Here is a 27,402-nt window from a genome sequence, read left to right on the forward strand (position 1 = left end):
CATTCTGGCACTTTCCCCTGCCACCGCAGGAACTGTAAAACCTGTGCCCACACCTCCTCCCTCACCTCTATCCAAGGCCCTAAAGGAGCCTTCCACATCCATTAAAGTTTCACCTGCACATCCACTAATATCATTTATTGTATCCGTTGCTCCCGATGTGGTCTCCTCTACACTGGGGAGACTGGGCGCCTCCTAGCAGAGCGCTTTAGGGAGCATCTCCGAGACACCCGCACCAATCAACCAAACCGCCCCGTGGCCCAACATTTCAACTCCCCCTCCCACTCTGCCGAGGACATGGAGGTCCTGGGCCTCCTTCACCGCCGCTCCCTCACCACCAGACGCCTGGAGGAAGAACGCCTCACCTTCCGCCTCGGAACACTTCAACCCCAGGGCATCAATGTGGACTTCAACAGCTTCCTCATTTCCCCTTCCCCCATTTCATCCTAGTTTCAAACGTCCAGCTCAGCACTGTCTCCTTGACTTGTCCGGACTTGTCCGACCTGCCTATCTTCTTTTCCACCTATCCACTCCACCCTCTCCTCCTTGACCTATCACCTTCATCTCCTCCCCCACTCACCCATTGTACTCTATGCTACTCTCTCCCCACCCCCACCCTCCTCTAGTTTATCTCTCCACGCTTCAGGCTCACTGCCTTTATTCCTGAAGGGCTTTTGCCCGAAACGTCAATCTCGCTGCTCGTTGGATGCTGCCTGAACTGCTGTGCTCTTCCAGCATCACTACTCCAGGAATTTATATTTGCCAGGAAATGGTGTTGGAGAGACTGTTAGGTCTGAAGGCTGATAAGTCCCAGGTACCTGATGGTCTACATCCCAGGGTACTGAAGGAGGTGGCTCTAGAAATCGTGGATGCATTGGTGATCATTTTCCAATGTGCTATAGATTCAGGATCAGTTCCTGTGGATTGAAGGGTGGCTAATGTTGTCCCACTTTTTAAGAAAGGAGGGAGAGAGAGAGAAAAAGCAGGGAATTATAGACCAGCTAGTCTGACCTCAGTGATGGGAAAGATTAGATTAGATTAGATTACTTACAGTGTGGAAACTGGCCCTTCGGCCCAACAAGTCCACACCGCCCCGCCGAAGCGTAACCCACCCATACCCCTACATCTACATTTACCCCTTACCTAACACTATGGGCAATTTAGCATGGCCAATTCACCTGGCCTGCACATCTTTGGACTGTGGGAGGAAACCGGAGCACCCGGAGAAAAACCACGCAGACACGGGGAGAATGTGCAAACTCCACACAGTCAGTCGCCTGAGGCGGGAATTGAACCCGGGTCTCAGGCGCCGTGAGGCAGCAGTGCTAACCACTGTGCCACCGTGCTGCCCAAAAGATGCTGGAGTCAATTATAAAGGATGAAATTATGACACATCTGGATAGCAGTAACAGGATAGGTCAGAGTCAGGATGGATTTATGAAGGGGAAATCATGCTTGACTAATCTTCTGGAATTTTTTGATGATGTAACTCTGAAGATGGACAAGGGAGATCCAGTGGATGTAGTATACCTGGACTTTCAGAAAGCCTTTGATAAAGTCCCACATAGGGGGTTAGTGAGCACAATTAGGGCATATGGTATTGGGGGCAAAGAACTGAGTTGGATTGAAAATTGGTTGGCTGACAGGAAACAAAGAGTAGTGATAAATGGCTCCCTTTCAGAATGGCAGGTGGTGACCAGTGGGGTACTGCAGGGATCAGTGATGGGACCGCAGCTTTTTAAAATATATATTAATGATATAGAAGATGGTATTAAAAGTAATATTAGCAAATTTGCTGATGATATAAAGCTGGGTGGCAGGGGGAAATGTGAGGAGGATGTTAGGAGAATACAGGGTGACCTGGACAGGCTAGGTGAGTGGACAGATGCAGTTTAATATGGATAAATGTGTGGTTATCCACTTTGGTGGCAAGAACAGGAAGGCAGATTACTACCTAAATGGAGTCAAGTTAGGTAAAGGGGCAGTACAACAAGATCTAGGTGTTCTTGTACATCAGTCAATGAAAGAAAGCATGCAGGTACAGCAGGCAGTGAAGAAAGCAAATAGCATGCTGGCCTTCATAACAAGAGGAATTGATTATAGAAGCAAAGAGGTTCTTCTGCAGCTGTACAGGGCCCTGGTGAGATCACACCTGGAATATTGTATGCAGTTTTGGTCTCCAAATTTGAGGAAAGACATTCTTGCTATTGAGGGAGTGCAGCGTAGGTTCACAAGGTCAATTCCTGGAATGGCGGGACTATCTTACGTTGAAAGATTGGAGCGACTGGGCTTGTATACGCTTGGGTTAGAAGGCCGAGAGGGGATGTGATTAAGACGCATAAGATTATTAAAGGATTGGACACTCTGGAGGCAGGAAGCATGTTTCTGCTGATGGGTGAGTCCCAAACCAGAGGACACAGTTTAAAAATAAGGGGTAGGCCATTTAGAACAGAGTTGAGGAGAAACTTCTTCACCCACAGAGTGGTGAGTATGTGGAATGCTCTGCCCCAGAAGGCTGTGGAGGCCAAGTCTCTGGATACTTTAAAAAAAAGAGTTGGATAGAGCTCTTCAGGATAGTGGAATCAAGGGTTATGGAGATAAGGCAGGAGCAGGATACAGATTGAGGATGATCAGCCATGATCATAATGAACGGTGGTGCTGGCTCGAAGGGCAGAATGGCCTACTCCTGCACCTATTGTCTATTGTATTTACAGCAGTGTACCTCCATAGATGTTTACATTTTTTTGCCTGTTTATGTGGTCATGGATTATTTTTGCTCATTGTTTCAGATTTGCATATGCACAAGTGATTTTACAACATTTAAACATTAGGTCTATTGAACTGTGTAAAACAACTAATTCAGCACAAAGAAGCAGAACATGTTGCAAAGGCTGTCTTTTATGTTAAATGCTGAGGTCTTAGCTAACTGGTACAAAAAAAAAGGCCAAGAATTCACTCTCTGGAAATAGCCTGTTACAATGGTGATTGAACAGTGGCAGGAGAGCCTGGGATCAGACTGGAACAACAAAAGCATAGCTGGTCAATTAAAAAAGTTATCAAGTGGTATGTTGAAGGGTTTTTGCAAAAAGAAAGAGATAATACTTGGAAGTGAATGTACTGATCAATCTGGAGCTCCATTTTGAAGTATGAGACAAGTCAGACCAGTATGTCACACTCATTTTACTAAATTTCCTGGCTGGCCAGCAATTCAGACTTCAACAGGCATTCTACTAGCTACATATGACAACCCTCTTCTTTCTCACTTCTCTACTACCATCATGTGAGAAGACTACCAGTTATGTTGATGCAACTGTTCATTTGAGTGATTGAAGGCTCAAAAAAAGTGATGTCCCCCAACAGCACTGATATTGTTACTGGAGAGTTAACCACTCCAGTCCATTAGAGCTTGCCCACCTGGTCTCAGCACAAGAACAAAAAGTTCCCTTTCAATGTCAGGGTACCTCAGTTCACGCACACACATTCTTCTTCCCATTTATCTTGACAACAGCTACGTCTCTTGTCACAGGACATTGGGATTGTTCTAACAGACAATTGAAGGAAGATTGTTTCCACTGGCAGGAGTGTTAATAAGAATACTTGCAGGACAGTGTAAACTTTGTTATTGGACTCCTAACAACCAGTCTTGCACCTCAGAATGACAATGTAGGGATATCTCACTTTGTGGTCTTTGGTGCTCCTTAAAAAAAGCCAAATCTCAGAGGCAACACTATCTTTTAACAATTGTGCCATGTCCCTGTTCCATTGCTTTGCTAACTTTCTAAAAATAAATCTTTCTCTAGTATTTCCATGTTAACTATCATATACTCTGGGAACAGTTTAGCAGTCAATAAAATGTTACTGTAATTGTTAAAAGAAAAATGTGAAGAAATATTTAAGATGGTGACTGCTTTCATCGACAGCATACAGCCAAGAGTAACGAGTGTGATTCAATAATATGCAATAGGAAATTTGTCAAGAAAAAGGGATGGAAACCTGGACCAATGCAGGGAGATTAAGATACAAAACTGCCACAATCTTGAATGGATTAAAACAAAAATGAGAATTTTCATTTGAGTAGTGTAGCATTTGATTGAAAAGTTGGTTGTTATTTAACACTAATTTACTCTATGTTAAACTTGTATTATTATGTGCTCAAATGAACAGAAGCAGCCTTCTCAGTAGTAATGTGCCAGTCATTTAAAAATCTCTGACCATGTGTAATAGCAGCAACAATGTAGTAAAGCAAATTATTTCCTAAAAAGAAATTTAAAATATGCTTTGTAAGTACATCTGAAGACAGAACTGCAGGATTAGCCTAGAATTTGACACAAAACCATGAGCTATGACAACTATGATCAAAAACTGTCCAAAATAAAATGTTCAAAAAGGAGTGCCAAGTTATTTAAGGAGAGTATCTTAGATTCAACAGACCTTGACAGCTGAAAACATGACTGCAATTGCTGAGGTGAAGGAAATCTAGGTTGCACAAGAAAACCAGAAACCGAACAGGTAGCTCTTGGAAGATTGTAAAGCTTAAAAAAAGTGATGGATACAGGGAGAGTCGTAAAGGAGTCCGAAAATAAAATTCTCCTTAACTTGGACTCTGATCAGATTTACCTGCAGAATGCCCTGGGGCTTTTTCCCACCCCCCCACTCAATTTCCTATCTTCTAAGTGAAGCCCACTTTAAGATAAACGTCTATTCCCGATATGAAACTCACAGTTGAGAAGCAATTAAAAACTAAAAGAATTTGAAATTGCGATAAATCAGGTGGTGAAGACTAATTAGTGTTGAATTGGGAGATGTGGAACTGTTCATTTAGATTCCACATGACATTTATGTATTTACAAAAGTACTGCCAGAAACAATACTGCTTACATTATAAAAATCCTTAATTTCAGGAAAGCATTTCTGATAGAATTGAAGATTTTGTCCAATGGCTGCAATGATATTCTTGCAACTCCGAAGTCAGAAACTTTTACTAGTCACAAAATAAAATTTTCCATGTTCTTATATTTTGCTTTCTTTCATGTAAAATAATAAAAAAATTGCACTCCATCCAGTAAATACTATTCATACATATATTTGGAATTAGGATTTCAAAGTAGAAAATCAGCTGTAAGTCAGTATACATTTTTCCAAGTAATACATTACATTTTTCAAATTGCAAACGAGAAAAAAAAAGTGTCAATTTTGAAAACAAGTCCAACACCGATCAAAAATAATTCAGCTTGCATCGAAATGACTGTGCAAAATGGCTTGCAATAAAATGATAATACTGTGCATACTTAGAACAGCATTTAATTTACAATCAGCATAATTCTTTGGTTATTTCGAATATTTCCGAAGCAAAAATTGATATTGTGAGGAAAATGGTGTTTAATATAGGTTTTTCAAAGCAAATCACAATTTTATCAACCCTTCACATAAAATTACTTAATTGTATGAAGATTCATTTATGCTATTCAATATCAAGCTATAATTGATTGCTTTTAAAAGTAGGATTCAAGCTTATGAAATGCTATTTGAAATGCTATTGCCACAGATCTTGCAGATCAAAATATTTTTATAAGCGCAGTGAAAACATACACGCATACCACATTTACAAAGAAACCTTACAGATTCACAACTACAAATACCACAGTTTGTGTCTGATTTTGCCATGTCTGCACATGATAGCTGTTTTAAATCGCTATTAGAAGCATCAGCTTCTGGCAAACATGTAGAGCTCTGAGCACCAAAAAATGTCAAGGAATGACCATGACTGATACACTTTTTAACAGCTTCACACATAATGGTGTGCAATGAAAGACATGTTGTACAACAGAAGTGAACAGATTCACCATTATTAAGGCAGCAGTGCTGTTTATAGTTTTTAGCATCAATGTTTTCCAACAATACCATTTTTTTATCTCTAACTGTCTGCAAGTTACTAATGGAGTTAAACTCATATCCATCTTTTGCTTGGTGTTGGTTCATTGAAGGAACACAATTTGTATCAGGGATCCCAGTAAAGTGTTTGTTATAATCACCATCACCATCCTTGCACTGGCATTCAGGAGTAGGCCACACTGATTTCCATGTTGGCGAATGGATTGCATTTCCATCATAGTCCCTCTGGGAATGAGAACCAGCTTGATTTCTTATACTAGAAATCCCTAAGTCCTTGCCAACACTATCTTCAGCGGAGGGTGTCTTTTTGAGTAGGTTTTCTCTCAGGTTTCTGTCAGTAGCACAAAGGCGCTTCAGTTTACTCACACAAATATCAATGTTTTCCATCAATTTCCTTTCTTGAAGCAATTCATCAACTGAAACTTGGTAGTGGTCCAACTTGATTACTATTTCCAACAAGATTTCACATTCAATTCTCATAACAAAGAATTCAAAGGCCAACCTAATCAATTCCAAAGAATGTGGTAGGTCTTTAATTTCTAGTTGGAAGTTATCCTTTAATGTATAGCCCATTTTCTTAAAGAATCTTATAAGATCTTCATTACATATTGCAGGTTTTAGGTAGTGCACATATGCTCCTGAAAACATCTAAAAGGAAAAAGATTAAGACATTTATTTATAGAAAACTATTGAACAGTAGGGTCTAGCATAGAACCCCAAATGAGATACTTTTATCCCTCACCCCAGTGTATGTTGGAAATTGCTAGATAATCAAGAGTACCCAAATTTTGGACATACATATGATAAAGGAATATGCATTTTGAAAATGAAAGTGAACATAATGAAAGTAAGAGATTTAAAATTGATGTTCCAACTTATTTAACATTGCAATATCAATCTAAACTGTGCAAGAGAACAATAAAAATAGCAAGTAACTGTATGAACATTCGGGAAGGAACTTACTTTAATTGTTTTGAACTCATTTCTCCATGGGTACAGGAAGAGGTTGACAGCAGCTAACTCCAGTAATTCAAAAGCCCTAATCAGCAACTTTAATGTACTTGTGTAATTCATTGTCTTGTGCAAAGACTTGGAAATAATTTCAACCATATCATCCTGTAGTAAGACGGCTAAATCCACAACCCTTTCTATTAACTTCTGTTTGACTAATCCTTTTAATTCTGCATCCTGGCAGGTTATATTTTGCCCTGAAGGACCATCTTCGTAGAGCTTCTTATATTGATCAAAAATAATTCTAAATCCAGTGCTCATTCTGAAAGAAAGAAATCCAATATCACAATTATTAGGATAAATTTCAGATCAATAGATTTGTTTCCATTACTTCAATATGGTACTGAAAAGATAAAGTATGCCTGAGACAGACAGCACTGAAGATTTACCAAGAGGTAGACAGAAAACATTGATTAAAATTTTCAGACTACGTTTGTAATTACCACCATAATTCTCCCCTTTGATTGAAAAGGGGTTTGAATGAATAACCCCCTACTTTGCAATGCATTCCTTTCCTACTGCACCCACTCTTTCAACCACCTTTTTCTCTTATCTGTTTCCTCCTTTTTTGTCCTCCGCCTATGACCATATCCTCTTCACCCCAATGGGAGAAGATGGCAGTAAGCTTTAGATACAGATCCACAAAACAGCCCCCACTATCCAAACTTGCAGCGCAGATGCAGATCAGTGCAAATCCCTCCTGGTTCTGTTCCCTTGTCCAGATCAGGAGCCAGGGGCAAGACACACTGCCTGTTGCACATGCTGCTTGGATTCAGCTCTCAATGCAACTGGCCACTCCTGGCCCAGCTGCATCACAGTGCAAGATGCTCCCACCAACAAAAGGCATAGGCCCCAGTATTTAGCACCTTGTGCACCCATGCCCTGTATTCCACGGAGGTGTAATAAACAAACACAATTCAGGTGACTTAACAGCAAATGATGACAGTATAGTTTTGGAATGTGATCTCATCACGTCCCTTTTCATTTAGCACAAAAATATGAAAAACAAAGTATAGTTTCTTCACTTCTCCAAGACGTGAGGAAGGATAGATCGTCAGGGTACTAGAAAAAGTGGAAAGGTAGCTTTCTCTACAAATTATAGCATTAAAAAAAAGAGAAGGATGATTAAAGTTCAGGACTGCAAAAGCAGTTTGAGTGGTGGTGAGAAACAATGTAGACAAGAAGTAACTTTTGGGAGTATGGTATGGCCACTAACAGTAATCACACAGGAGGATAAAGCATAAAAGAAAGAAATAATGGAAGCTTGTCGGATGGGGTATTTTTTAATTTAACACCGACTTGGAAAAGATTGGATAGGCAAATTGTAGCATAACTGAGGAATCTTGTGTTTTGAGAATGGATTCTGAGAATAGCATGCTCTAGAGCCAAGTAAAGTGCATACTTCACTAGATCTGATACTGTGCAATGAAATAGGATTAATAAATGGTCTAAGCGAAAAAGGTTGGAGATCAGGTGACTTGTTTCATTATCTGACATTTAAAGCCACAATCCCATAATTTAAAAACATCAGTTACAACATATTCCAGTTATCAACTTAATGAAACATTCATTCCTAGTGCAAGTATATCTCAGATACAGGATCAAAATTTTATTGGATATTTCAGGTGTGACTGCAGTGACTTTACAACTGCGGTAAGACATTCTTCTTTCCATATTCTAATTTCTTGGCAATAAAGAACTTATTTTCAGAATAGTTTGTAATATCTGCATTTTAACTTTATGCTGCACCTCCAAGAATACTCAAAGTATTCTAAACTCCTCTCACATTAAGTTATTATTTTTTGAACAAAACAAATAACCATATTGTCCCACATTAAAAGAGCCTCCTGTCTTCCTGGACGTATTATTCTGGGAAATTGTCTCAAATCTATACCATGAACGTATCCTCCAAAAGACTTTTATCTATTTAATTTGACAAAGTTGCTAATGATTGCCAAATTACTTTTACTTACTAGTTCCTTCTCTATTTCAGAGATTCTTGATTAATGCTCTGTCCAACAGAAAAATTGCTACAGGGAGGCCTTCTACCTCCTCCTATGTTTGATGACCCTTCTTTCTCATCTCCTCAGTACGTATTCTCTTCTCTTTTGGATCCTTCCTCATGACACTCCTTCTACATCCCTTCATCAAGGCTTCTCCCAACATTTTTTCCATTACATCCATCAGGTTGAAACGTCAACTACACCACAATATTTTTTCTCCAACTTTGTCTGCCATGCAACCATAGCCACTCAATCAAGTCAACTTACCTTTATTTGTGCCACTGGTTTTCCTATTATTTTAACTACTTTGTGCATTCTGATTCCAGCACCCTTGATTTTTTCATTTTCCCAGTGTGTCCTTATTCACTACTGGACTTCATTGTTACGTACCCTGTCCTTTCTCGATAGACTTAAGCTTTCTTTGTCCAAGTTGCCAGGTTCGCCATATACTTCAAACTCCTTCACTTGTAAATTCTGACCACACTTGATCCATATTAATTTAAAACACTAGTTATTAGGTTTAACATGACAATGTTTCCAGCCTGGTATAAGTGGAGCTGGACTCAAAGAATCAGTACCCTCCTTCCAGAGTACAGATGCAAGCACTCAATGAATCAAAATTTCCCATATCACACAGAACTACATTTTCAACTATGGGCTGTTTGGTCCACCAGCTCCAGATTCAATACCACAATTCCAAACAAACTCATCTCTAAACTCTGAGACCTAGGTCTCATCGCCACTACCCACATCCCCCCTCCGCGAGGTTAGATCCTTGACTTTCTGATCCATAGACCAAAATCAGTAGAAATAGGCAACAACATCTCCTCCATCATAATCCTCAACACTGTTGCCCCACAAGGCTGGGTACTCAGCTCCCTTCTATATTCCTTACAAACTCAATTGTGTGGCCAAATGCTGCTCCAACTCATTTACAAGCTTGTTGACAACACCACCATTGCAGGTCAGATCTCAAACAACGACAAGACCGAATACAAGAAAAAGATTGAGTACTTAGTGTCTTGGCGTAAAGACAACAATCTCTCCAATGTCAGCAAAATGAAGGAGTTGGTCATTGACTTCAGGAAGTGGAGTGGAGGGCATGCCCCAGCATCAATGGTGCGGAGGTGGAGATGGTTGAGAGCGTCAAGTTCTTGGGAATGATCATCACCAATAATCTGTGCTGGTCCACCCATGTCGATGCAAATATTAAGAAAGCACAACAATGTCTCAACTTCTTCGGGAGGCTAAGGAAATTCAGCATGTTCACAAAGACTCTTACCAACTTTTACAGATGCACCATGGGAAGCACCCTATCTGGATGCACCATAGCATAGCATGACAACTGCCCTTCCCAAGAACACAAGAAACTATAGAGAGTCATGAACACAGACCAGTCCATCACGCAAACGAACTTTCCATTTATTGACTTCTTCTATACTTGCTGCTGCATTGGGAAAGCATCCAACATAATCAAAGGTCCCTCCCACACCATTTATACTCTCTTCCATCAGGCAGAAGATAAAGAAGTTTGAATATACAAATACTCAAAAATACAAAAGTCTGATAACCAGTTGGGGAGAAGCTGTTCTTGAATTGACTTCTCAAATGTTAATTCTGATCTCTCTCTGCACCTGTAATACGGTATTCTGCACTTTGTAATGCATGATTTGTCTGGTTAGCACACAAACCAACACTTTTCACTGAATCCTAGTACGTGACAACAATGAATTAAACTCAAACCTTAAACCTGAGTGACACTCAGGTCACCAGGGATTATTACCTTTGAAGTTCATGACATGAATTACCAATTCAATGATCCATTAATTTAAAAGGAATTTAAAGTGCTTGTTTTAAGTGGTATTTAAGGAACTCTCTCTTTGCATATTTTCATGGACATAATGGTTTGTTGACTGCAGAAATGAAAAAGAGTGACGAAGGCCCATATTCGCACACTTCTGCTATGAATAAATGGATATAAAACAAAAAATGAGCTTAAAGCCCCAGCAGATGCATTTCTGAGAAGGAGAAGGCTGACATCTAGCAGCTCAATCTTGCTGTTTGTTACTTTCACTTTCGGAAAGACCACCTAGTTTTGAAAGAGAAAAGCAAAACTGGATGATGGAAATCTGAAATGATAGAAAAAAGAAGTCTGGAAAAACTGAGATCAGGAAGCTTTTACAGAGAAAGATATTCCAGAGCAATGAAACTTAATCAATCAAAACCTTAATTCTATTCTGTCCACAGATGCTGCCTGACGTGCTGAACTTCCGAAATCATTGTCAACTGCAGTACCCACTTTTGAACATGAAAAGTCCAACTTTGGTCAGTTTAATATGCAAGCATATTTGAAACAAAAGAGAGACTTTGAGGTGCAGGTACACAGCTCTGAAAATGGCATCACAGATAAACAGGCTGGCAAAGGTGGTGTTTGGCACAAAAGCCTTGATGGGTCAGAACAGAGCACAGGAGTTGGGATGTGGTGTTACAGCAATACAAGACATTGTTAAGTCCACATTTACAGTATTGTGTACAATTCTGGTTTCCTGGCTAAAGGAAGGAAATTATTAGACTGGAAAAGGTGGCTGGAGAGGTTGGAACCTTTTCTCCCTGGAGCGTTGAGGGGTGACCTTAAAGAGGTTTATAAGATCGTGAGGTGAATGAGATTACATGAATAGACAAGATCTTTTCCCCAGGACAGGGCAGTTCAAAACTGGAGGGCTTAGGTTTAAGATGAGAGGGAAAAGATTTAAAAGGGATCGAGTGACAACTTTATTTTTTTTTACACAGAGGATGGTGTGTGTATAGAACTAGCTGCCAGAGGAAGTGGTGGATGCAATTACAGTTACAAAATTTAAAAGACATTTGGACAGCTACATGAACTAGCAAGATTTAGAAAGATGTGAGCCAAACGCACGCAAATGGAATTATGTTCAGTTTAGGAAATTCAAGTTTATGTATTAAATGTCCCAAGTTGAGTAATTTTATTAAGAATAAACATAAGTGTCGAGAAACTTGAAAACCTGGTAATGTCTCAAACTAATACTAGACTGAAATGAGCCTTCTGCTAAACAGAAGGGCTGGAGATGAATATGGAAAGTAAGTGTCATGTCAGATGTACAGAGGAACCTCGATTATCCAAATGAGATGGGCGGGCACTATTTCATTCAGATAATTAATTTCCTCTGGGGCTCAGAGTTTTCTGTGAAGTCTGCTCCCCGCTCAGGAGACTTGGCAGGCAGCAGCACATTGCGCACGAGCCCCAGTCTGCCCCCAACCCTGTTCGCCCCAGCCAGCACCCACTCCAAAACCCTATGGGGAGGGGGAGGGGGAGGGGGAGGGGGAGGGGGAGAGATATCAACTTTAAAAAAAAAAGATTGAATAAAAAAAAATGATTGAAAATTCAATTGTAACAATACTTTTATGATGACAGGAAAACCTAACAACAGCTTTGTACTAAAATATATGTCATAACATTTCTGAAAGCTGTTGCACATGGAAGTTATATTTATATTTGCTGAAACTTTATTATACAGGCTCAGTCTAGTTCACAGACTTCATTACGCCATTACATGAATAGACAACTTTGAAGCGATGAGAATCATAATGAACTGTAAGTTATTTGTCCCACACTAATATATTGCTAAAACTATACTGAAACACTTTTGACTCACTTCATAAACTTTAAATAATTACTTTAACATTGCAGGGGATAATCCAATTTAAAGTTCACAGCCACAGTCATCACAAAGTGAAATTACGATAGATAAGTGCAATGATTGATTCCTGATTGGAATTAGCTGATTTCAGGCACTGCAATGGTACTAATGTTATATAAGTATTTTATAGAGCACTGCCAAAAATACTTCACACAAATTGTTACTGACTAAATTATAATTTTGATGCTTTATACTGACTAGTAAATGAGGTGAAATTCATCATACTGCTTCCCAAGAACATTTAGTACAAGGGCACAATTGTATCAATTTTTTAATATCAATATCACTCTCTTCAGCCAGAGAGTGGTGGGCCTGTGGAATTCATTGCCGCAGAGTGCAGTGGAGGCCGGGACGCTAAAAGTCTTCAAGGCAGAGATTGATAAATTCTTGATGTCACAAGGAATTAAGGGCTACGAGGAGAATGCGAGTAAGTGGAATTGAAATGCCCATCAGCCATGATTAAATAGCGGAGTGGACTCGATGGGCCGAATGGCCTTACTTCCACTCCTATGTCTTATGGTCTTTTAATTGAAGTCACTTGTCACTTTTTGCTGCTGCATCACAAAAATCAAGTCCTGTGGGCCTACAGAACTGTGGTTCTTCAACAGCTCTGGTTAAATGGACCCAATTCCAAATGGATTAGGAATGATGAATGTCCTACCCTACTACCACCACCCAAGCAATTTATAGCTGTGTTTCAAGTTCCTTGACAAATTTTACACTCAAGTCTAAACATGACCTTAAGAGGTATTTGGGATGAGGTTTTGCAAGGGCAGTCCAATATGACCGTTGACATGATGTGCTTGATGTGAAAATTATTATCTTCCCTTCAACTAAAGAGGTAACATCATAGGTTGAGCAACTTGGCTATGGAATATTCTAACCATGACACCAGTGTGCACTTTGTGAAACAGGACTGGCCTTGTTGGCTCCTATTAGAAAATTGCCACAACTTCAAGTGTAACCTGCTGTAATATAAAGGGTTAAGTCTCTCTCTGATATGCTAAAGAGGTAGTGTCCATCTTGGCAGCGATGTAATTTCACATGCTTTTTCTGTCTTGCAGCTTCAACAAAAGATGAAGCTACGCGAAGTTGTTTCCTAAATAAAATGAATGTTTTGCTTACCTCAGCAGAATCTAAATATTCTTTTGTAGCACAATAAGACCAAGGTTATTATATGGTGACAGTAGATGAATGAATATAGAAAGCTCTCCTTAGCAGGTTGCAAGTGTCAATCAAGCTGATGCACGGGGTGAATTGATACTGAAGATTTTCAAGGTATTATTGCATCTAGCCTAGCTTCAAAACCAAGTACAGAGCAGGTCAGTATGATATTGTACTTAATGGGTGGTCAGCAGAAGATATCCTTATCAGGCAGCGATCCAAGACTGAACGAAGTAATAAAAGCCCTTGATGACTACTTTAATCTGCAAAAACAAAAAGCACTATTAGAGAAGGCTAAATTTAATAAGCATACAGCAATGACAAGCAAAAATAATTAATACTTATAACCAATAGTCTGTACAGATATGCAGAGAATGGAGTATGGCACCTTAAGAGTACTAATCAGGATAGAATTGTTGTCAGAGTCTTAGATGATGCATTGTCTGACAATTTGAGGATGAAGGTTGACTCAACATTGTCAAAGGTAAAATCAGCTAAGCAGGCAAGGAGAGTTGAGGAAACAAAAATAAAAATCAAATTGACAATTCAGGGTGACAGAGTGAACCATAATCAGCTCCCAGTACATGTTAAATAAAAAAGGGAAAGAAATAGACATTCAGAAATAGGAGAAGCAGGAAGAACATGCATCAACTGTCCCACTAACTTTTGCACTGGCATAGACAGCAAAAACTTTACAGATTAAGCTAAAGGAAAAGTCTCAAAAGATGGCAAGATCCAAGAGATAGAAGATATCAATTATAGTGAATGTTGATCCTTAGAGCCAAGTAGAAGCTTCTCTAGTGCAGATATCCTAGCAGAGAGAAGCAAGACTAAATGCAAGTGTAAATTTATGCAAGTGTAAATTTTTGCAACTTAACTGTCAAGATCCTTCTGCCTATTGTGGATGCATCCAGTGTCAGAGTTAATCCAGACAAGAAAGAAAAATACAAACATTTCCAGTTCCTCCATGTGGCTGAGCTCCAGAGACTCATAGGTACAGTATGGTATGCATAGGTACGGATGGCGATGGTTAGTACAACATAGCTTACAATTGAGGAGTGATAGATAAAGGACTGATGTCAGAGGTAGTTTCTTTACTCAGTAGTAGGAGTATGGAACACACTGCCTGCAACAATATTAGATTCGCCAACTTTAAGGGCATTTAAATGGTCATTGGATAGTTATATGGATTAAAATGGAATTGTGTAGGGTTAGATGGGCTTTAGATTGGCATCACAGAACAGCACAACATCGAGGGTCAGAGGGCCTGTACTGTGCTGCAATGTTTTATGTTAACTTAGTTGAAATGTTCTTGCCCAACCCAAATGTGCGCTTAGGGAAGATGTTTAATATTTGAATTGAACAGCTCATTATTCTTGGTTGGCTAATTTTGTGTCAACAAGCCACTACATTAACCATTCTGACAAAAACTGCACAGTGTTTACAGGAGCAGAACACGGAGGTGGTTTAAGAAAAAAAATCAAAAAGATCTGGTGATATCTAATTACAGTGAGGAAACAGGCCCTTCAGCCCAACAAATCCACACGAACCTGCCGGAGCACAACCCACCCAGACCCATTCCCCTACATTTATCCCTTCACCTAACACAATGGTCAATTCACCTAACCTGCATATTTTTGGACTGTGAGTGGAAACCGGAGCACCCTGAGGAAACCCACGCAGACACGGGGAGAACTTGCAAACTCCACACAGTCAATTGCCTGAGGCGGGAATTGAACCCGGGTCTCTGGCGCTGAGAGGCAGCAGTGTTAACCACTGTGCCACCGTGCAGCCCACGTTTTTATACAGTTGCCCTAAGGTATATACACCAAACTCTTATACTGCAAACCCCTTGAAATAAGGAACAACATTCCATTCCCCTTCCTGCTTTGAGAGAGCAGCCAACATAATTAAGGAAACCTCCCACCCCGGTTATACTCTCTCCCATTGGAAATAAGATACATAGTCTGAAAACACATACGAACAGATTCAAGAACAGCTTCTTCCCTGCTGTTGTCAGACTTATGAATGGTCCTTTCATTAATCTGATCTTCTCGGCACCTTCTTTGTATCCTTAACACTGTATTCAGCATTCTGTTTTACCCCGATGTACTTATATGATGCATGATTTGTTGGGTTAGCATGCAAAGCAATACTTTTCACTGCATCTTGGAACATATAACAATAATAAATCATATCATCTGAGCACATTGTTAAGCACATTGCAAGCCAGGGCTGCCCAATATCATTGCTGATGCTTCTCCTATAGAAAAGGGAGCAATACCGTTTCATATACAGACGGATGGAGAGAGTGCAGATTAGTTCACTATGCAATTCAATATCAGAGACTGACCAGAGATTTGCCAGCAAAAGAGAAGGTAGTATTAGTAGCTCCATGGGCCAATCAAACCATCATAGATGATGTCCTTCAGCTTGACTACAAATACTTGGTTCAATCTTAAATTCTGAGTATAGCAAAAACAGCTTCACAAATTCAGCCAAGGGATGACAGTGTTAATGGAAAGACAGAGCATGCTCTGGGAAGAGGCAGACTGCAGCAGATACTTTGCCCCTGAAAACAACAATGGCTGGTCACAGCGGGTCAGATAGCATCCAAAGAGAGCATGCATTTCAAGTCAAGACAACTCTTCATATCTTGGCTGAAGAGTCATCTAGGCTCAAAATGTTAGCATGCTCTCTCTCCATGGATGCTGCCTGACCCTCTGTGATCTTGAGCATTTGTTGTTTTCAGTACAGATTCCAGCAATCGCAGTAATTTGCTCTTATACATCATCCCTTCTCCATGTAGCAGGGCCTAATCAAAAGGATGCCATTTTTCCTGAATCACAATTGTGATTGTGTAGAAGGAGGCCAAACCTTTACATCAACTACAAGCCCAATTTTACCAGTGAGGCAAGGAAAGCTGATTAAGAATGCACTTGAGTCAGACAGTATAGCAAAGGATGACCAACATACAAGCTACACAATCCCATTCTCAGATCGTACAATGAACGGTGAGGACAGATCAGTGTAGTAGATGATTTATTCATTTATAACAAGAGATCGATCATTTTGAAGGTTGATATGCTACATTAAGGAGACCTTTAACAGCACAATGAGACCAAGAATATTATATTTTTGCAGTCATTTATTAGTGGATTTGGAACAGGGACTAAATAAAATAAAGTAAAACTGTTGTAATAAAAGGAAATTAAGAGAATTAAAGAGTGACAAAGGTCTGGGACCTGACATTTTCTATTTGAGGATGGAAAAGGAAGCATAGGTACCATATTGTAGATGCCCTAACTATAATCTTTCAATGTTCCCTAGATACAGCAGTGATCCCTTTGGATTGAAAAATTGCATATCATTCTGCTTTTTAAGAGGGACAAAAGAGGAAATTCAGTCAATTACTGACCAGTTAGCCTCATATCTGTTGTAGGGAAATTGTTGGAGTCTATAATGAAGGATGGGATAACTGAACACCTTGAAACTTTTCAGTTGAATTGATGCTGGCTGTCCCCAATGTATGACAGGTAGGTTGTTAAACCTCAATAAATGCTTTGAAGAGGTGATTAAAGTAGCAGACAGGGCAATTGCCTATGGGTCTTGTTTATTTGAACTTCCAGAAGATATTTGATAAAATCCTGCATAACAAACTGTCAACCAAGATAGAAGACCATGGAATTGAGGACATGGTTAGAAAATTGGCAGGCAACAAAATACAGGGATAATGGGTAGGAACTCAAATTGGCAGGATGTGATCAGTGGTGGCCCACAAAAATCTATGCTAGAACCTCAATTATTCACATTATTTATTAATGACTTGGATAATGGCACAAACAGTTACATATTCAAATTTACTCATGACAAAGTTCAACAGCATTGTAATTTTATGTTATCATACACACTATCTACAAAGGCATATTTATTGAGAGGTTAAGTGCAGTTTTATAACTTCCATGTTAGATGTCACTTGAAGTACACAGTGCAAATTTGGGCAACACTTTTACATTGGTCAAAAGGAAGTACAAGAATGATACCCGGATCTCAAGTGATGAGGACAGATTATGTAAAGTTGGCCTGCTTTCAAGTATTTAGAAGGTTAAGAGGTGATCTGATCAAAGTATTCAAGATATGAACAGAAAAAGACAGGGTAGATAAAGATAGACTATTTCCACTGGTTAAGAATTCCAGTACAGAGGACATCGTCTGTGAATCAGGGCCAGACTGTTCAGGCAAGATGTTAGGATGCACTTCTACACGAAAGGATGGGAGATATTCGGAATGCTCTTCCATAAATGGCAGTGGATGCTGGTTGAGTTGTTAATTTTAAATGTAAGATAGCTTTTTTTTGGTTAGACAAAAGGTATTAAAGGCAGGTATATGCAATTAGGCCACAGATGACCTCATTGAACGGTGGAACATGATTCAGGGGGTGAACGGCCTACTCAAGTTCCTATATAATCTAATAATACGATACACTTTTGCAATCAAAAACGCAGTTTCCAGGAGCAAGTCTAGACTCCTAAAATGTGAAGCCCGCCCCTTTTACGTCCATGCCTGAGAAAGTTATGTCCATCAACAATTTGAAAAACTACAGTGGAAGTAAACTTTGAACAGATTGATTATGTGGGATATAGGTAAATTAATGTTACTTCTGCAATTCTGCAATTCCATTTTACAAAGTAAGGCCAGAAATAAGCATTTTGTCACAGACAAGGCCGGATAAGGCAAGAGATAAACAGGAGTAATGGGTGCCGGTCTTAGGGAAGTGGAAGATGTAAACAGGGGAGGAGCAATGTAAAACAAAAGAAATCAAATTTATATAAAAGGTTGTGTATGAATTGAATGTGTGTGTACGTCCTCTGCCTTATAGAGGCTGGACATCACACCCACTTGCAAGTGTAAAATAAATGACACTACTGATTCAGATCTTGTCTCGGACTGAAATTATATTGAAGTGAGTGAGCTTTGTTTCTCACAATTAGAAAAAAAAAATCAGGTTAAACTTGGAAACCGTGGTTACCAGAGATATTTAGGGTTTGGTTAACCAATTGTTTGGTGTAATTTGGGTGAAAACGTAACAATTATCCACCAACTCGATAATACTCAGGTTTAACGAGCAGCTACGTGTGTTAGGCGTGGACAGTCATGCAGGCGGAAACAAATCTAGTCCAAGTTTCACTTTGCATCCCAACTCTCAAACAAAAACCCGACAGGATCAAACACATACCGTAGGTAACAAAACTGCGTTTAAATAACCTTTCACTCCAATTTCACTTTGCAATTACCCACGGGAAATCTCACGATTCTGCTACACCAGCACATCACAGATTACAATGTAAACCATTACCAGACTGGTTAAACACCGCGAGAAAAACAGAAGAGAGAAAGGTACAGTAATACAACTGATCTCAGTTCTGATACAAAACTGCCTAAAATGCTTCCTTTTTTAAAAACAACCCTTCAGTAGCTCTTTGGATTTAAACAACCCGCAAGAATTTGCTCAAACGTGAAACGTCTTCTGTAAATACATATTTGGGAGCTTGATATTGATCGGGATTTCTTACTCACTTGTACACCACCCGCAAAATATCTGCGCTTCAGATGAAGAACACAAAATAACTCTCAGTAAACTTCACATGCAAAAATAGGTCCTACTGAAATTGTCACTTCCCGTTCATGTGATACAGATAAGTCCACCTCCAGATGTTCATTGGCAGGAAAGAATGATTGACAGGTTGTTGTTGCGATCAGTCCTGTCGGGCTAAGTGCTGTCTGGATGCTTTATCATTGAAATAGTCATTTTTTTTTGGTGCGTGCCAGAGTCGTACAGTGTAGAAAGAAGCCCTTTGGCCCATCATGTCTAACCCGACCAACAAACATCAAACTATACTGATCCCATTTACCTCAGTTTTTGTGAATAACTTACCTCCATCTCTCCCCATCTGATTCTGAGAACATTGGCCATTCCTTTTTCTTGGAGACTCTCCTGGGGCAATTTAGGGCCAGGTCAGGTTCCTCTGACTTGGAGTCTGATATGGGCTACATGTAATGGATGGGAGCTCACCTCTTGCACCAGGACCACCTTCGTACAATTTCACTCTCGTCCTCCATCTACAATGACTAAGAACATTTACCCCATGGAAGGATCTGTACAGTTGACGTGTAACTGAGTCCAGGGTTTACCCAGCCATTCCAATGGATGGGGGGAGTTCCTGGCAGTACCTTTGTCCTCGTTGGCACTCTGGACGTCGCTCCACCAAAGCGGCCATGTTTGCATCTGGTCCTGGTCACCAGACGTAAGTTAGAGTTGTAGAGTCACAGAGATGTATAGCACGGAAACAGACCCTTCAGTCCAACTCGTCCATGCCAAACAGATATTCCAACCCAATCTAGTCCCACCTGCCTGCACCCGGCCCATATCCCTCCAAACCCTTCCTATTCATATACCCATCCAGATGCCTTTTAAATGTTGCAATTGTACCAGCCTCCACCACTTCCTCTGGCAGCTCATTCCATACACTTACCATCCTCTATATGAAAAAGTTGCCCCTTAGGTCTCTTTTATATCTTTCCCCTCTCACCCTAAACCTATGCCGTCGAGTTCTGGACCCCATCCCCCACCACCACCCCTCTAAGGAAAAGGTTTTGTCTATTTATCCTATTCATGCCCTTCATCATTTTATAAAACTCTATAAGATCACCCCTCAGCCTCCAGGGAAAACATCCCTAGTCTATTCAACCTCTCCCTATAACTCAAATCCTCCAATCCTGGCAACATCCTTGTAAATCTTTTCTGAACCCTTTCAAGTTTCACACCATCTTTCCGACAGATGGAGACCAGAATTTCATGCAGTGTTCCAACAGTCCTGTACAGCTGCAACATGGCCTCCCAACTCCTGTACTCAATGCTCTGACCAATAAAGGAAAGCATACCAAACACCTTCACTATCCTATCTACCTGCGACTCCACTTTCAATGAGCTATGAACCTGCACTCCAAGGTTTCTTTGTTCAGTAACACTTCCCAGCACCTTATCATTAAGTGTATAAATCCTGCTAAGATTTGCTTTCCCAAAATGCAGTACCTCACATTTATCTAAATTAAACTCCATCTGCCACTTCTCAGCCCATTGGTCCATCTGATTAAGATCTCGTAATCTGAGGTAACCTTCTTTGCTGTCCACTACACATCCAATTTTGGTGTCATCAGCAAACGTACTAACTGTACCTCTTAAGCTCACATCCAAATCATTTATATAAATGATTAAAAGTAGTGGGCCCAGCTCTGACCCTTGTAGCACTCCACTGCTCACAGGCCTCCAGTCTGAAAAACAACCCTCCACCACTCTCTGTCTTCTACCTTTGAGCCAGTTCTGTATCCAAATGGTGAGTTCTCCCTGTATTCCATGAGATTTAACTTTGCTCACCAGTCTTCCATGGAGAACCTTGTCGAACGCCTTACAGAAGTCCATATAGATCACATCTACCAATCTGCCCTCATCAATCCTCTTTGTTACTTCTTCAAAAAACTCAATCAAGTTTGTGAAACATGATTTCCCATGCATAAAACCATGTTGACTATCCCTAATCAGTCCTTGCCTTTCCAAATACATGTGAATCCTGTCCCTCAGGATTCCCTCCAACAACTTGCCCAGCATTGACATCAGGCTCACTGGTCTAAGGTTCCCTGGCTTGTCCTTACCACCTTTCTTAAACGGTAGCACCACGTTAGCCAACCTGCAGTCTTCCAGCACCTCACCTGTGACCATCGATGATACAAGTGATGGCCCAGCAATCACTTCTCTAGCTTCCCACAGAGTTTTTAGGTATACCTGATCAGGTCCTGGGGATTTATCCACCTTTACCCATTTCAAGACATCCAGCATTTCCTCCTCTGTCATATGGACATTTTGCAAGATGTCACCATCTATTTCCTTACACTCTATATATTTCATGTCCTTTTCCAAGTAAATACTGATGCAAAATACTCATTTAGTATCTCCCCCATTTTCTGCGGCTCCACACAAAGGCTGCCTTGCTGATCTTTGAGGGGCCCTATTCTCTCCCTAGTGACCCTTTTGTTCCTAAATGTATTTGTAAAAACCCTTTGGATTCTCTTTAACTCCATTTGCCAAAGATATCTCACGTCCCCTTTTTGCCCTCCTAATTTCTCAACTATACTCCTTCTGCCTTTATACTCTTCCAAGGATTCACTCGATCTATCCTGTCTATACCTGACATATGCTTCCTTCTTTTTCTTAACAAAACCCTCAATTTCTTTCGTCATCCAGCATTCCCTAAACCTTCTTGCCAACATTTTAATTTTGAAAACCACTGGACGAACCTGGTGGAGTTCCGTCAGTATCTGGCAGCAACCTTTGCTCAGAACAATCATTCTTGCTCCCCATAATAATGTCATCTTCCACTGTGAGCTGGTATCTCCTGGTCCACAAAGATTTCAGTTCTAATTGTGATGGCCCTTTGATTTCCCCCATCATCACCAGTTGTTTCAGTTTTGAAAGGACTAGATCTTTCTGCATTCAAAGTCTTGATATTGTCAGCTGTGACTGGGAGTGTGACCAGAAAATTTAAAATCTTTATGGACTGTTCCATTGAGTGTACCATCAATGGTATATCTGCTAATGGGAGGCAGCTCTCAATGCATCCACATTCACTACGTGGCCTCCCGAGTGGTGTTCTAACTTGTAATTATAAATGCTTCGTATTAGAGCCTACTGCTGAATGCAGCCTGAAGCTATGAGTGGCAGTACCTTGTCCTCCTTAAGCAGACCAAGTAAGGGTTTGTGGTCTGTTATTATCACAAATTTTCATCCATAAACGTGTTGGTGGAGCTTCCTGTCTCCAAATATGATTACCAATCCTTCTTTCTCTATCTGGGTGCAATTACATCCTGCATTAGCCAAAATCCTGGATTCATATGCTATTAGGCATTCTTCTCCATTGGGCCACCTATGAGCTAATATTACCCTGATGCCATACAGGAAGGCATTGTATGTCAATACCAGATCTTTCTTGGGATCATAGTGTGCCAACACCTTAGAAGATGACAGTGTTTCTTTCCTTCACTGAAGGCGAGGGCTTGTTTATGCATTTCCAATGCTTGCCCTTTTTCAGGAGTCAATACAAAGGTGCCAGGATGGAGGCCAGGCTATATATGAACTTTCCATAATAATCTACCAGCTCAAGAGATGACCTAAGCTCCTGGACAAACACGGAAACTGACACACCTTTGATCGCTCTCACTTTTATCTTCCAATGGGTGTAATCCGGCCTTGTCAACTCTGTAACCCAAGTGGATCATTCGCAGGTCTGGAACACACACCTTTCTCTTCTTAGGCTCACCTTGAAAAAGCCCCTTCGAGCTATATTGAAATTCTCTTAGTGTTCACTATTAATTTTCCCAGTTATTAGATCATCATCTAGGTAAATGATGACTTAAGATAAACCTAGTAAAATGTTCTCCATCGTCCACTGAAAAATAGCACAGTCTGACGATATCCCAAATGGCAGTTTTGTATAGTGGTACAAATTCTTATAAGTATTAATTGAAGCATATTTCTGGTAAATCCTTGTTGAAATGGAATTACAAATACACATGGCTCATGTCCAGCTTCGTGAGAGACTGACCCCCTGCCAGCTTTGCATATAAAACACCTATGTGAGGGACTGGGTATTTACCCAGCTGTGAGAAACAGTTTAATAGTTATTTAAAATCCCCACAAAAGCGAACCCACACATTGGGCTTCCAACTCAGTACAAACAGTGCTGCTTATTCTTCAATCAGGACTGGTTTGATGATTCCTTCACTTTCTAGCCTTCTGTAAGGCAAATAGCACTGGGTGGGCAGCGCGGAATCATGGAATTGCTTTATGGGCAACATCCAAGGTGTCTTTGGCTTCTTTGATAGTCTGTAGACCATCCTAGAAGATTTGCGGGTATTTAATTAGGACATCACTCAGGCAGCCATTTTATAATTGAAAATATTGAAGCAATCTCAATGAGCCTACAAGCATTGCCAACTAAACCACTTGCTTTTCATAGGAGACCAAAACCAAATTTGTACCCTTAATCTGTAAATATTCCTTGGTATAGGTTCTCAGTCTAACCAAGGTCTTGCGCAAACTTAAGAGTTGGAGTCCAGTGTGAATCTTGTCAAAAACCAGTTCTGTGATCACTGAAATAGCTGCACCAGTATTGTGCTCTATTAGAACTGGACGACTGTTTAACCAGACATTTAATTTGATTAGTTCTGATTCTGATGTTGCTAAACAATTTAACTGCTCCAAACCAGATGGACTTTCCAGGGTGTGCACTCTCCTGGATATCTCCTATGAGCTATCTTACTCAATTTAGGTCTAGTGGGACTCTTTAGTTGTCAAGTTTGAATACTGGCAGCAATTACAATCCTGAAGAAAATTTTAACCATTTGGCTGAGGCTTGGCTTTGATTTAGGGTTTTGCTGTGGGCTGACTTAGAGTAACTCAGATCAGGATATGTCCTGAGTGAGGCTATGCAATTGCTTACACTCAAGTGGTGTTCCCCAAGCTCAGTCAGTCTGTCAAGGTTGTCCACTTCTTCTGGAATACCCTGCAACCCATATGCTTCATGTGCTGCATTTTCCAATGGTAAAGCCAGTTGTCGCACTTGTTTGAAGTCTAGTTCAGCTTCAGCAAGTTGGTGTTCTTGCATGGTTACATCATTAATCTCACATGCCAAATGGTCTCTAAGTATCTTATTAAGAGTTAAACCAAAGTCACAGGCTTCTACCAGTCATCTTAACCTAGACAAAGATCCCAATATGGATTCCCATGATTCTTGAATTGTCCAGTAAAAATGGCAGTGTCTCAGAACTAGAGGAGGCTTGAGGTCGTAATATTCCTTAATTATGTTCATCACTTCTTGAAAGGTTTCAGTATCTGAAGCCTCAGGGAAACTTAGGCTCCTAAAAACAGAAAAAGCCATGGCTCTGCAGGCTGACAGGAGAATTAATTACTGTTTTTCATCTGCCATGATGTTATTTGCACAGAAAAAAAAATTGCATTCTTTCCACATTCTGGGCCCAGTCCTCGACAACAAGGTCAAATGAGTCAAACTTCCCAAACAAAGGCACGATGTAAGAAAAGCTTACTCCAACTCAAAGACAACTATTGTGAGTGAGTTTCTTCAGGATAATGCTTTACTCTCGTCGCCACTGAAATAACTCGACACAGGCCGGTATCCTGTCACCATGTCACCCTACATTTACACATGCAGTACTAGACTTTCACATTATATCTTCCAAGTCAGCTCCCAGGATACCAATATCACTGACACTCCCCTTTTTTTCTATCAGCCAGGGCTCCCTGATTAGACCAGATTAACAGTCCCAATCATATTCCATGAGGTTCAACAGGTTGACCTCATTACAATCATTACACAGACAAAATCTAGGTGGAAAGGCAAGCTATGAAAGGAAAATTGAGAAATAATGATGGGCTATATAAATAGGCAAAAGTTGGTAAATGGTATATAATGTGGGAAAATGTAAAGTTGCTCATTTTGGAAGGGAGAACAAAGAACAGAATATTATTTAAACGGAGAAAATCTGCAGGAAGCAGATGGTGAAGGGTGGCTGGAGAGTATAAAGTGGGATCAGTGACAATGAGGCATCATACAGGGATCCAAGGGAGGATGGAGGGTGAGGTTGGAGGACTTGGAGGAATGAATTGGGAAGGGTCTGGTGTCTAGGCTGTATTAGGGAAAGTCAGGGAAGATAAGAAAATATAAAACCTAAAGAACAGTGTCAATATTGTCTAAAAGTAGGCCCATCACACCATCTTGACTGACAGAGTCCTTACAGGGTTTTCATTCATCTAAAGCATCTCAATCATTGTGGCTAAGAATAATCACAGACAGTGTCCTTTATAAAACTGGGAGAGAGGGCCAGAACAAACATTCCTGATTCCTGATGAAGGGCTTATGACCGAAACGTCAATTCTCCTGCTCCTCGGATGCTGCCTGACCTGGTGGGTTTTCCAGCACTACACTTTCAACTCTGATCACCAGCATCTGCAGTCCTCACTTTCTCCCAGAACAAACACAGCATTGTTTCGTTTCACAATAAATACTTCCCTGTTACTATCAATGTGTGCCAAGCATATGGGCATTCCTGTGTCTTCTGCTCTTTAAGTTAGGCTCAACAAATCATGATGTGCACAAAAATAAATTGAAACCAATCTAATGTGAATTATTTACCAATGAAACCTGAGATTGAAAAAAAGCAGCAGCTTGACCTTTGTGCTCACAAGAAGTCTTACCCTAATTACAATGGAATTGGACAGAAACTTTGTGGCCATTATACATAGCCTCCCTGTTTGCATATAAGTCTTTCTTATAACCTACCTGTACCTGCTGCAGTATCATTTTTGTTCACTCAGCTATGTCTCCAATGCACATCATCAAACACTTTAAATTTCGATTTCAATCTCATGGGAAATGTGACACACGTTCTCGTTTTCCCAATTGGGAACAATTTTCAAAACAATTCCAGAGAGTCACTTTAAGTTAAGATCATCAACAAAGGAGAGAAGGGAGCGGTTTGGAGAATAAAAAGAAATATGGTATATACGTTATTGGAAGTTTGTTAGTAGTGTCATGAATTGAATAAAGACAAACTGATATTACTTATCTGCGTATATACTTAATGACTGTTTTAATAACCTATTAAACAACCAGACAAAATGGCTATTATAATCACATGACTGAACTCAGCAATGCTTTTCTGGAAACTTCTCAAAGGTCAACATCAGCCAGATAATGACTGTTGTAGATCCTGATGAGGCTACAACATACCACATCATACTGCATCATACCACACCTACTGACAAAATCAACACCCCTGTCTCTGGGCTATTGCATTATAAGCTGACAGAGAGATAATTGCTTCAGGAAAACCTTCTACTCAATAAAATTGTGAGTTAGAGCTGAAAATGTGTTGCTGCAAAAGCGCAGCAGGTCAGGCAGCATCCAAGGAGCAGGAGAATCGACGTTTCGGGCATGAGCCCTTCTTCAGGAATGAGGAAGTTACACTATCTTATAGGAAGGTATTCTGAAGACTTTCCATTTAAACAACTGTCTATGGGCCATTCCATGGGATATCTGCAATGCAAGCCTTTGACTCCGGCATATCCAAGCTGACAACCAATGCAGAAAGGGGGAATAGTTACTTGAGTCCCACAATATTGAACAGGGCTGCTTTTTTAACTGTAAAATTTTGAAAGGTAGTTCAGGGGTCAGTGCTGCATCATACCACACCTACTGACAAAATCAACACCCCTGTGTCTGGGCTAAAAAACAAAAAAGTTTGACCTGTAAAATGTAGCCACCAGCTGATACTTGTCCACTCTGCAAGGTAAAAGCCTTTTTTCATCAAAACAGTGAAGCAGAAGTCACATTTCAGCAAAACATCGTCAGAAGACTTTTAAAAGGATTTTTGAACAGAAGACACTGCCTATAATTCCTCAACTGCTGGCCAACCAACCAATCCGTCCTAACAAAGAATAACCACACTGTAACCTCCAACTTTGGACTTTTGGGCGTCATCTTAAA

The 27,402-nt window shown here is 40.3% G+C and overlaps 1 protein-coding gene across 1 annotated transcript; it reads right to left on the reverse strand.

The window, feature by feature from the left end:
* Nucleotides 1–5,058: 5,058 nt before the first annotated feature.
* On the reverse strand, nucleotides 5,059–19,468 carry spata2l (spermatogenesis associated 2-like). Its single transcript, XM_072595971.1, has 4 exons — nucleotides 19,364–19,468; nucleotides 13,748–14,049; nucleotides 6,853–7,162; nucleotides 5,059–6,537 (listed from the first exon to the last, which is right to left on the reverse strand). Exons 3-4 carry the CDS (start codon nucleotides 7,159–7,161, stop codon nucleotides 5,509–5,511), a joined length of 1,338 nt encoding a protein of 445 aa, XP_072452072.1. The 5' UTR covers nucleotide 7,162; nucleotides 13,748–14,049; nucleotides 19,364–19,468; the 3' UTR covers nucleotides 5,059–5,508.
* Nucleotides 19,469–27,402: the final 7,934 nt, after the last annotated feature.

The sequence above is a fragment of the Chiloscyllium punctatum genome, chromosome 26 (assembly GCF_047496795.1).
Source record: "Chiloscyllium punctatum isolate Juve2018m chromosome 26, sChiPun1.3, whole genome shotgun sequence".
Lineage (NCBI taxonomy): Eukaryota > Metazoa > Chordata > Chondrichthyes > Orectolobiformes > Hemiscylliidae > Chiloscyllium > Chiloscyllium punctatum.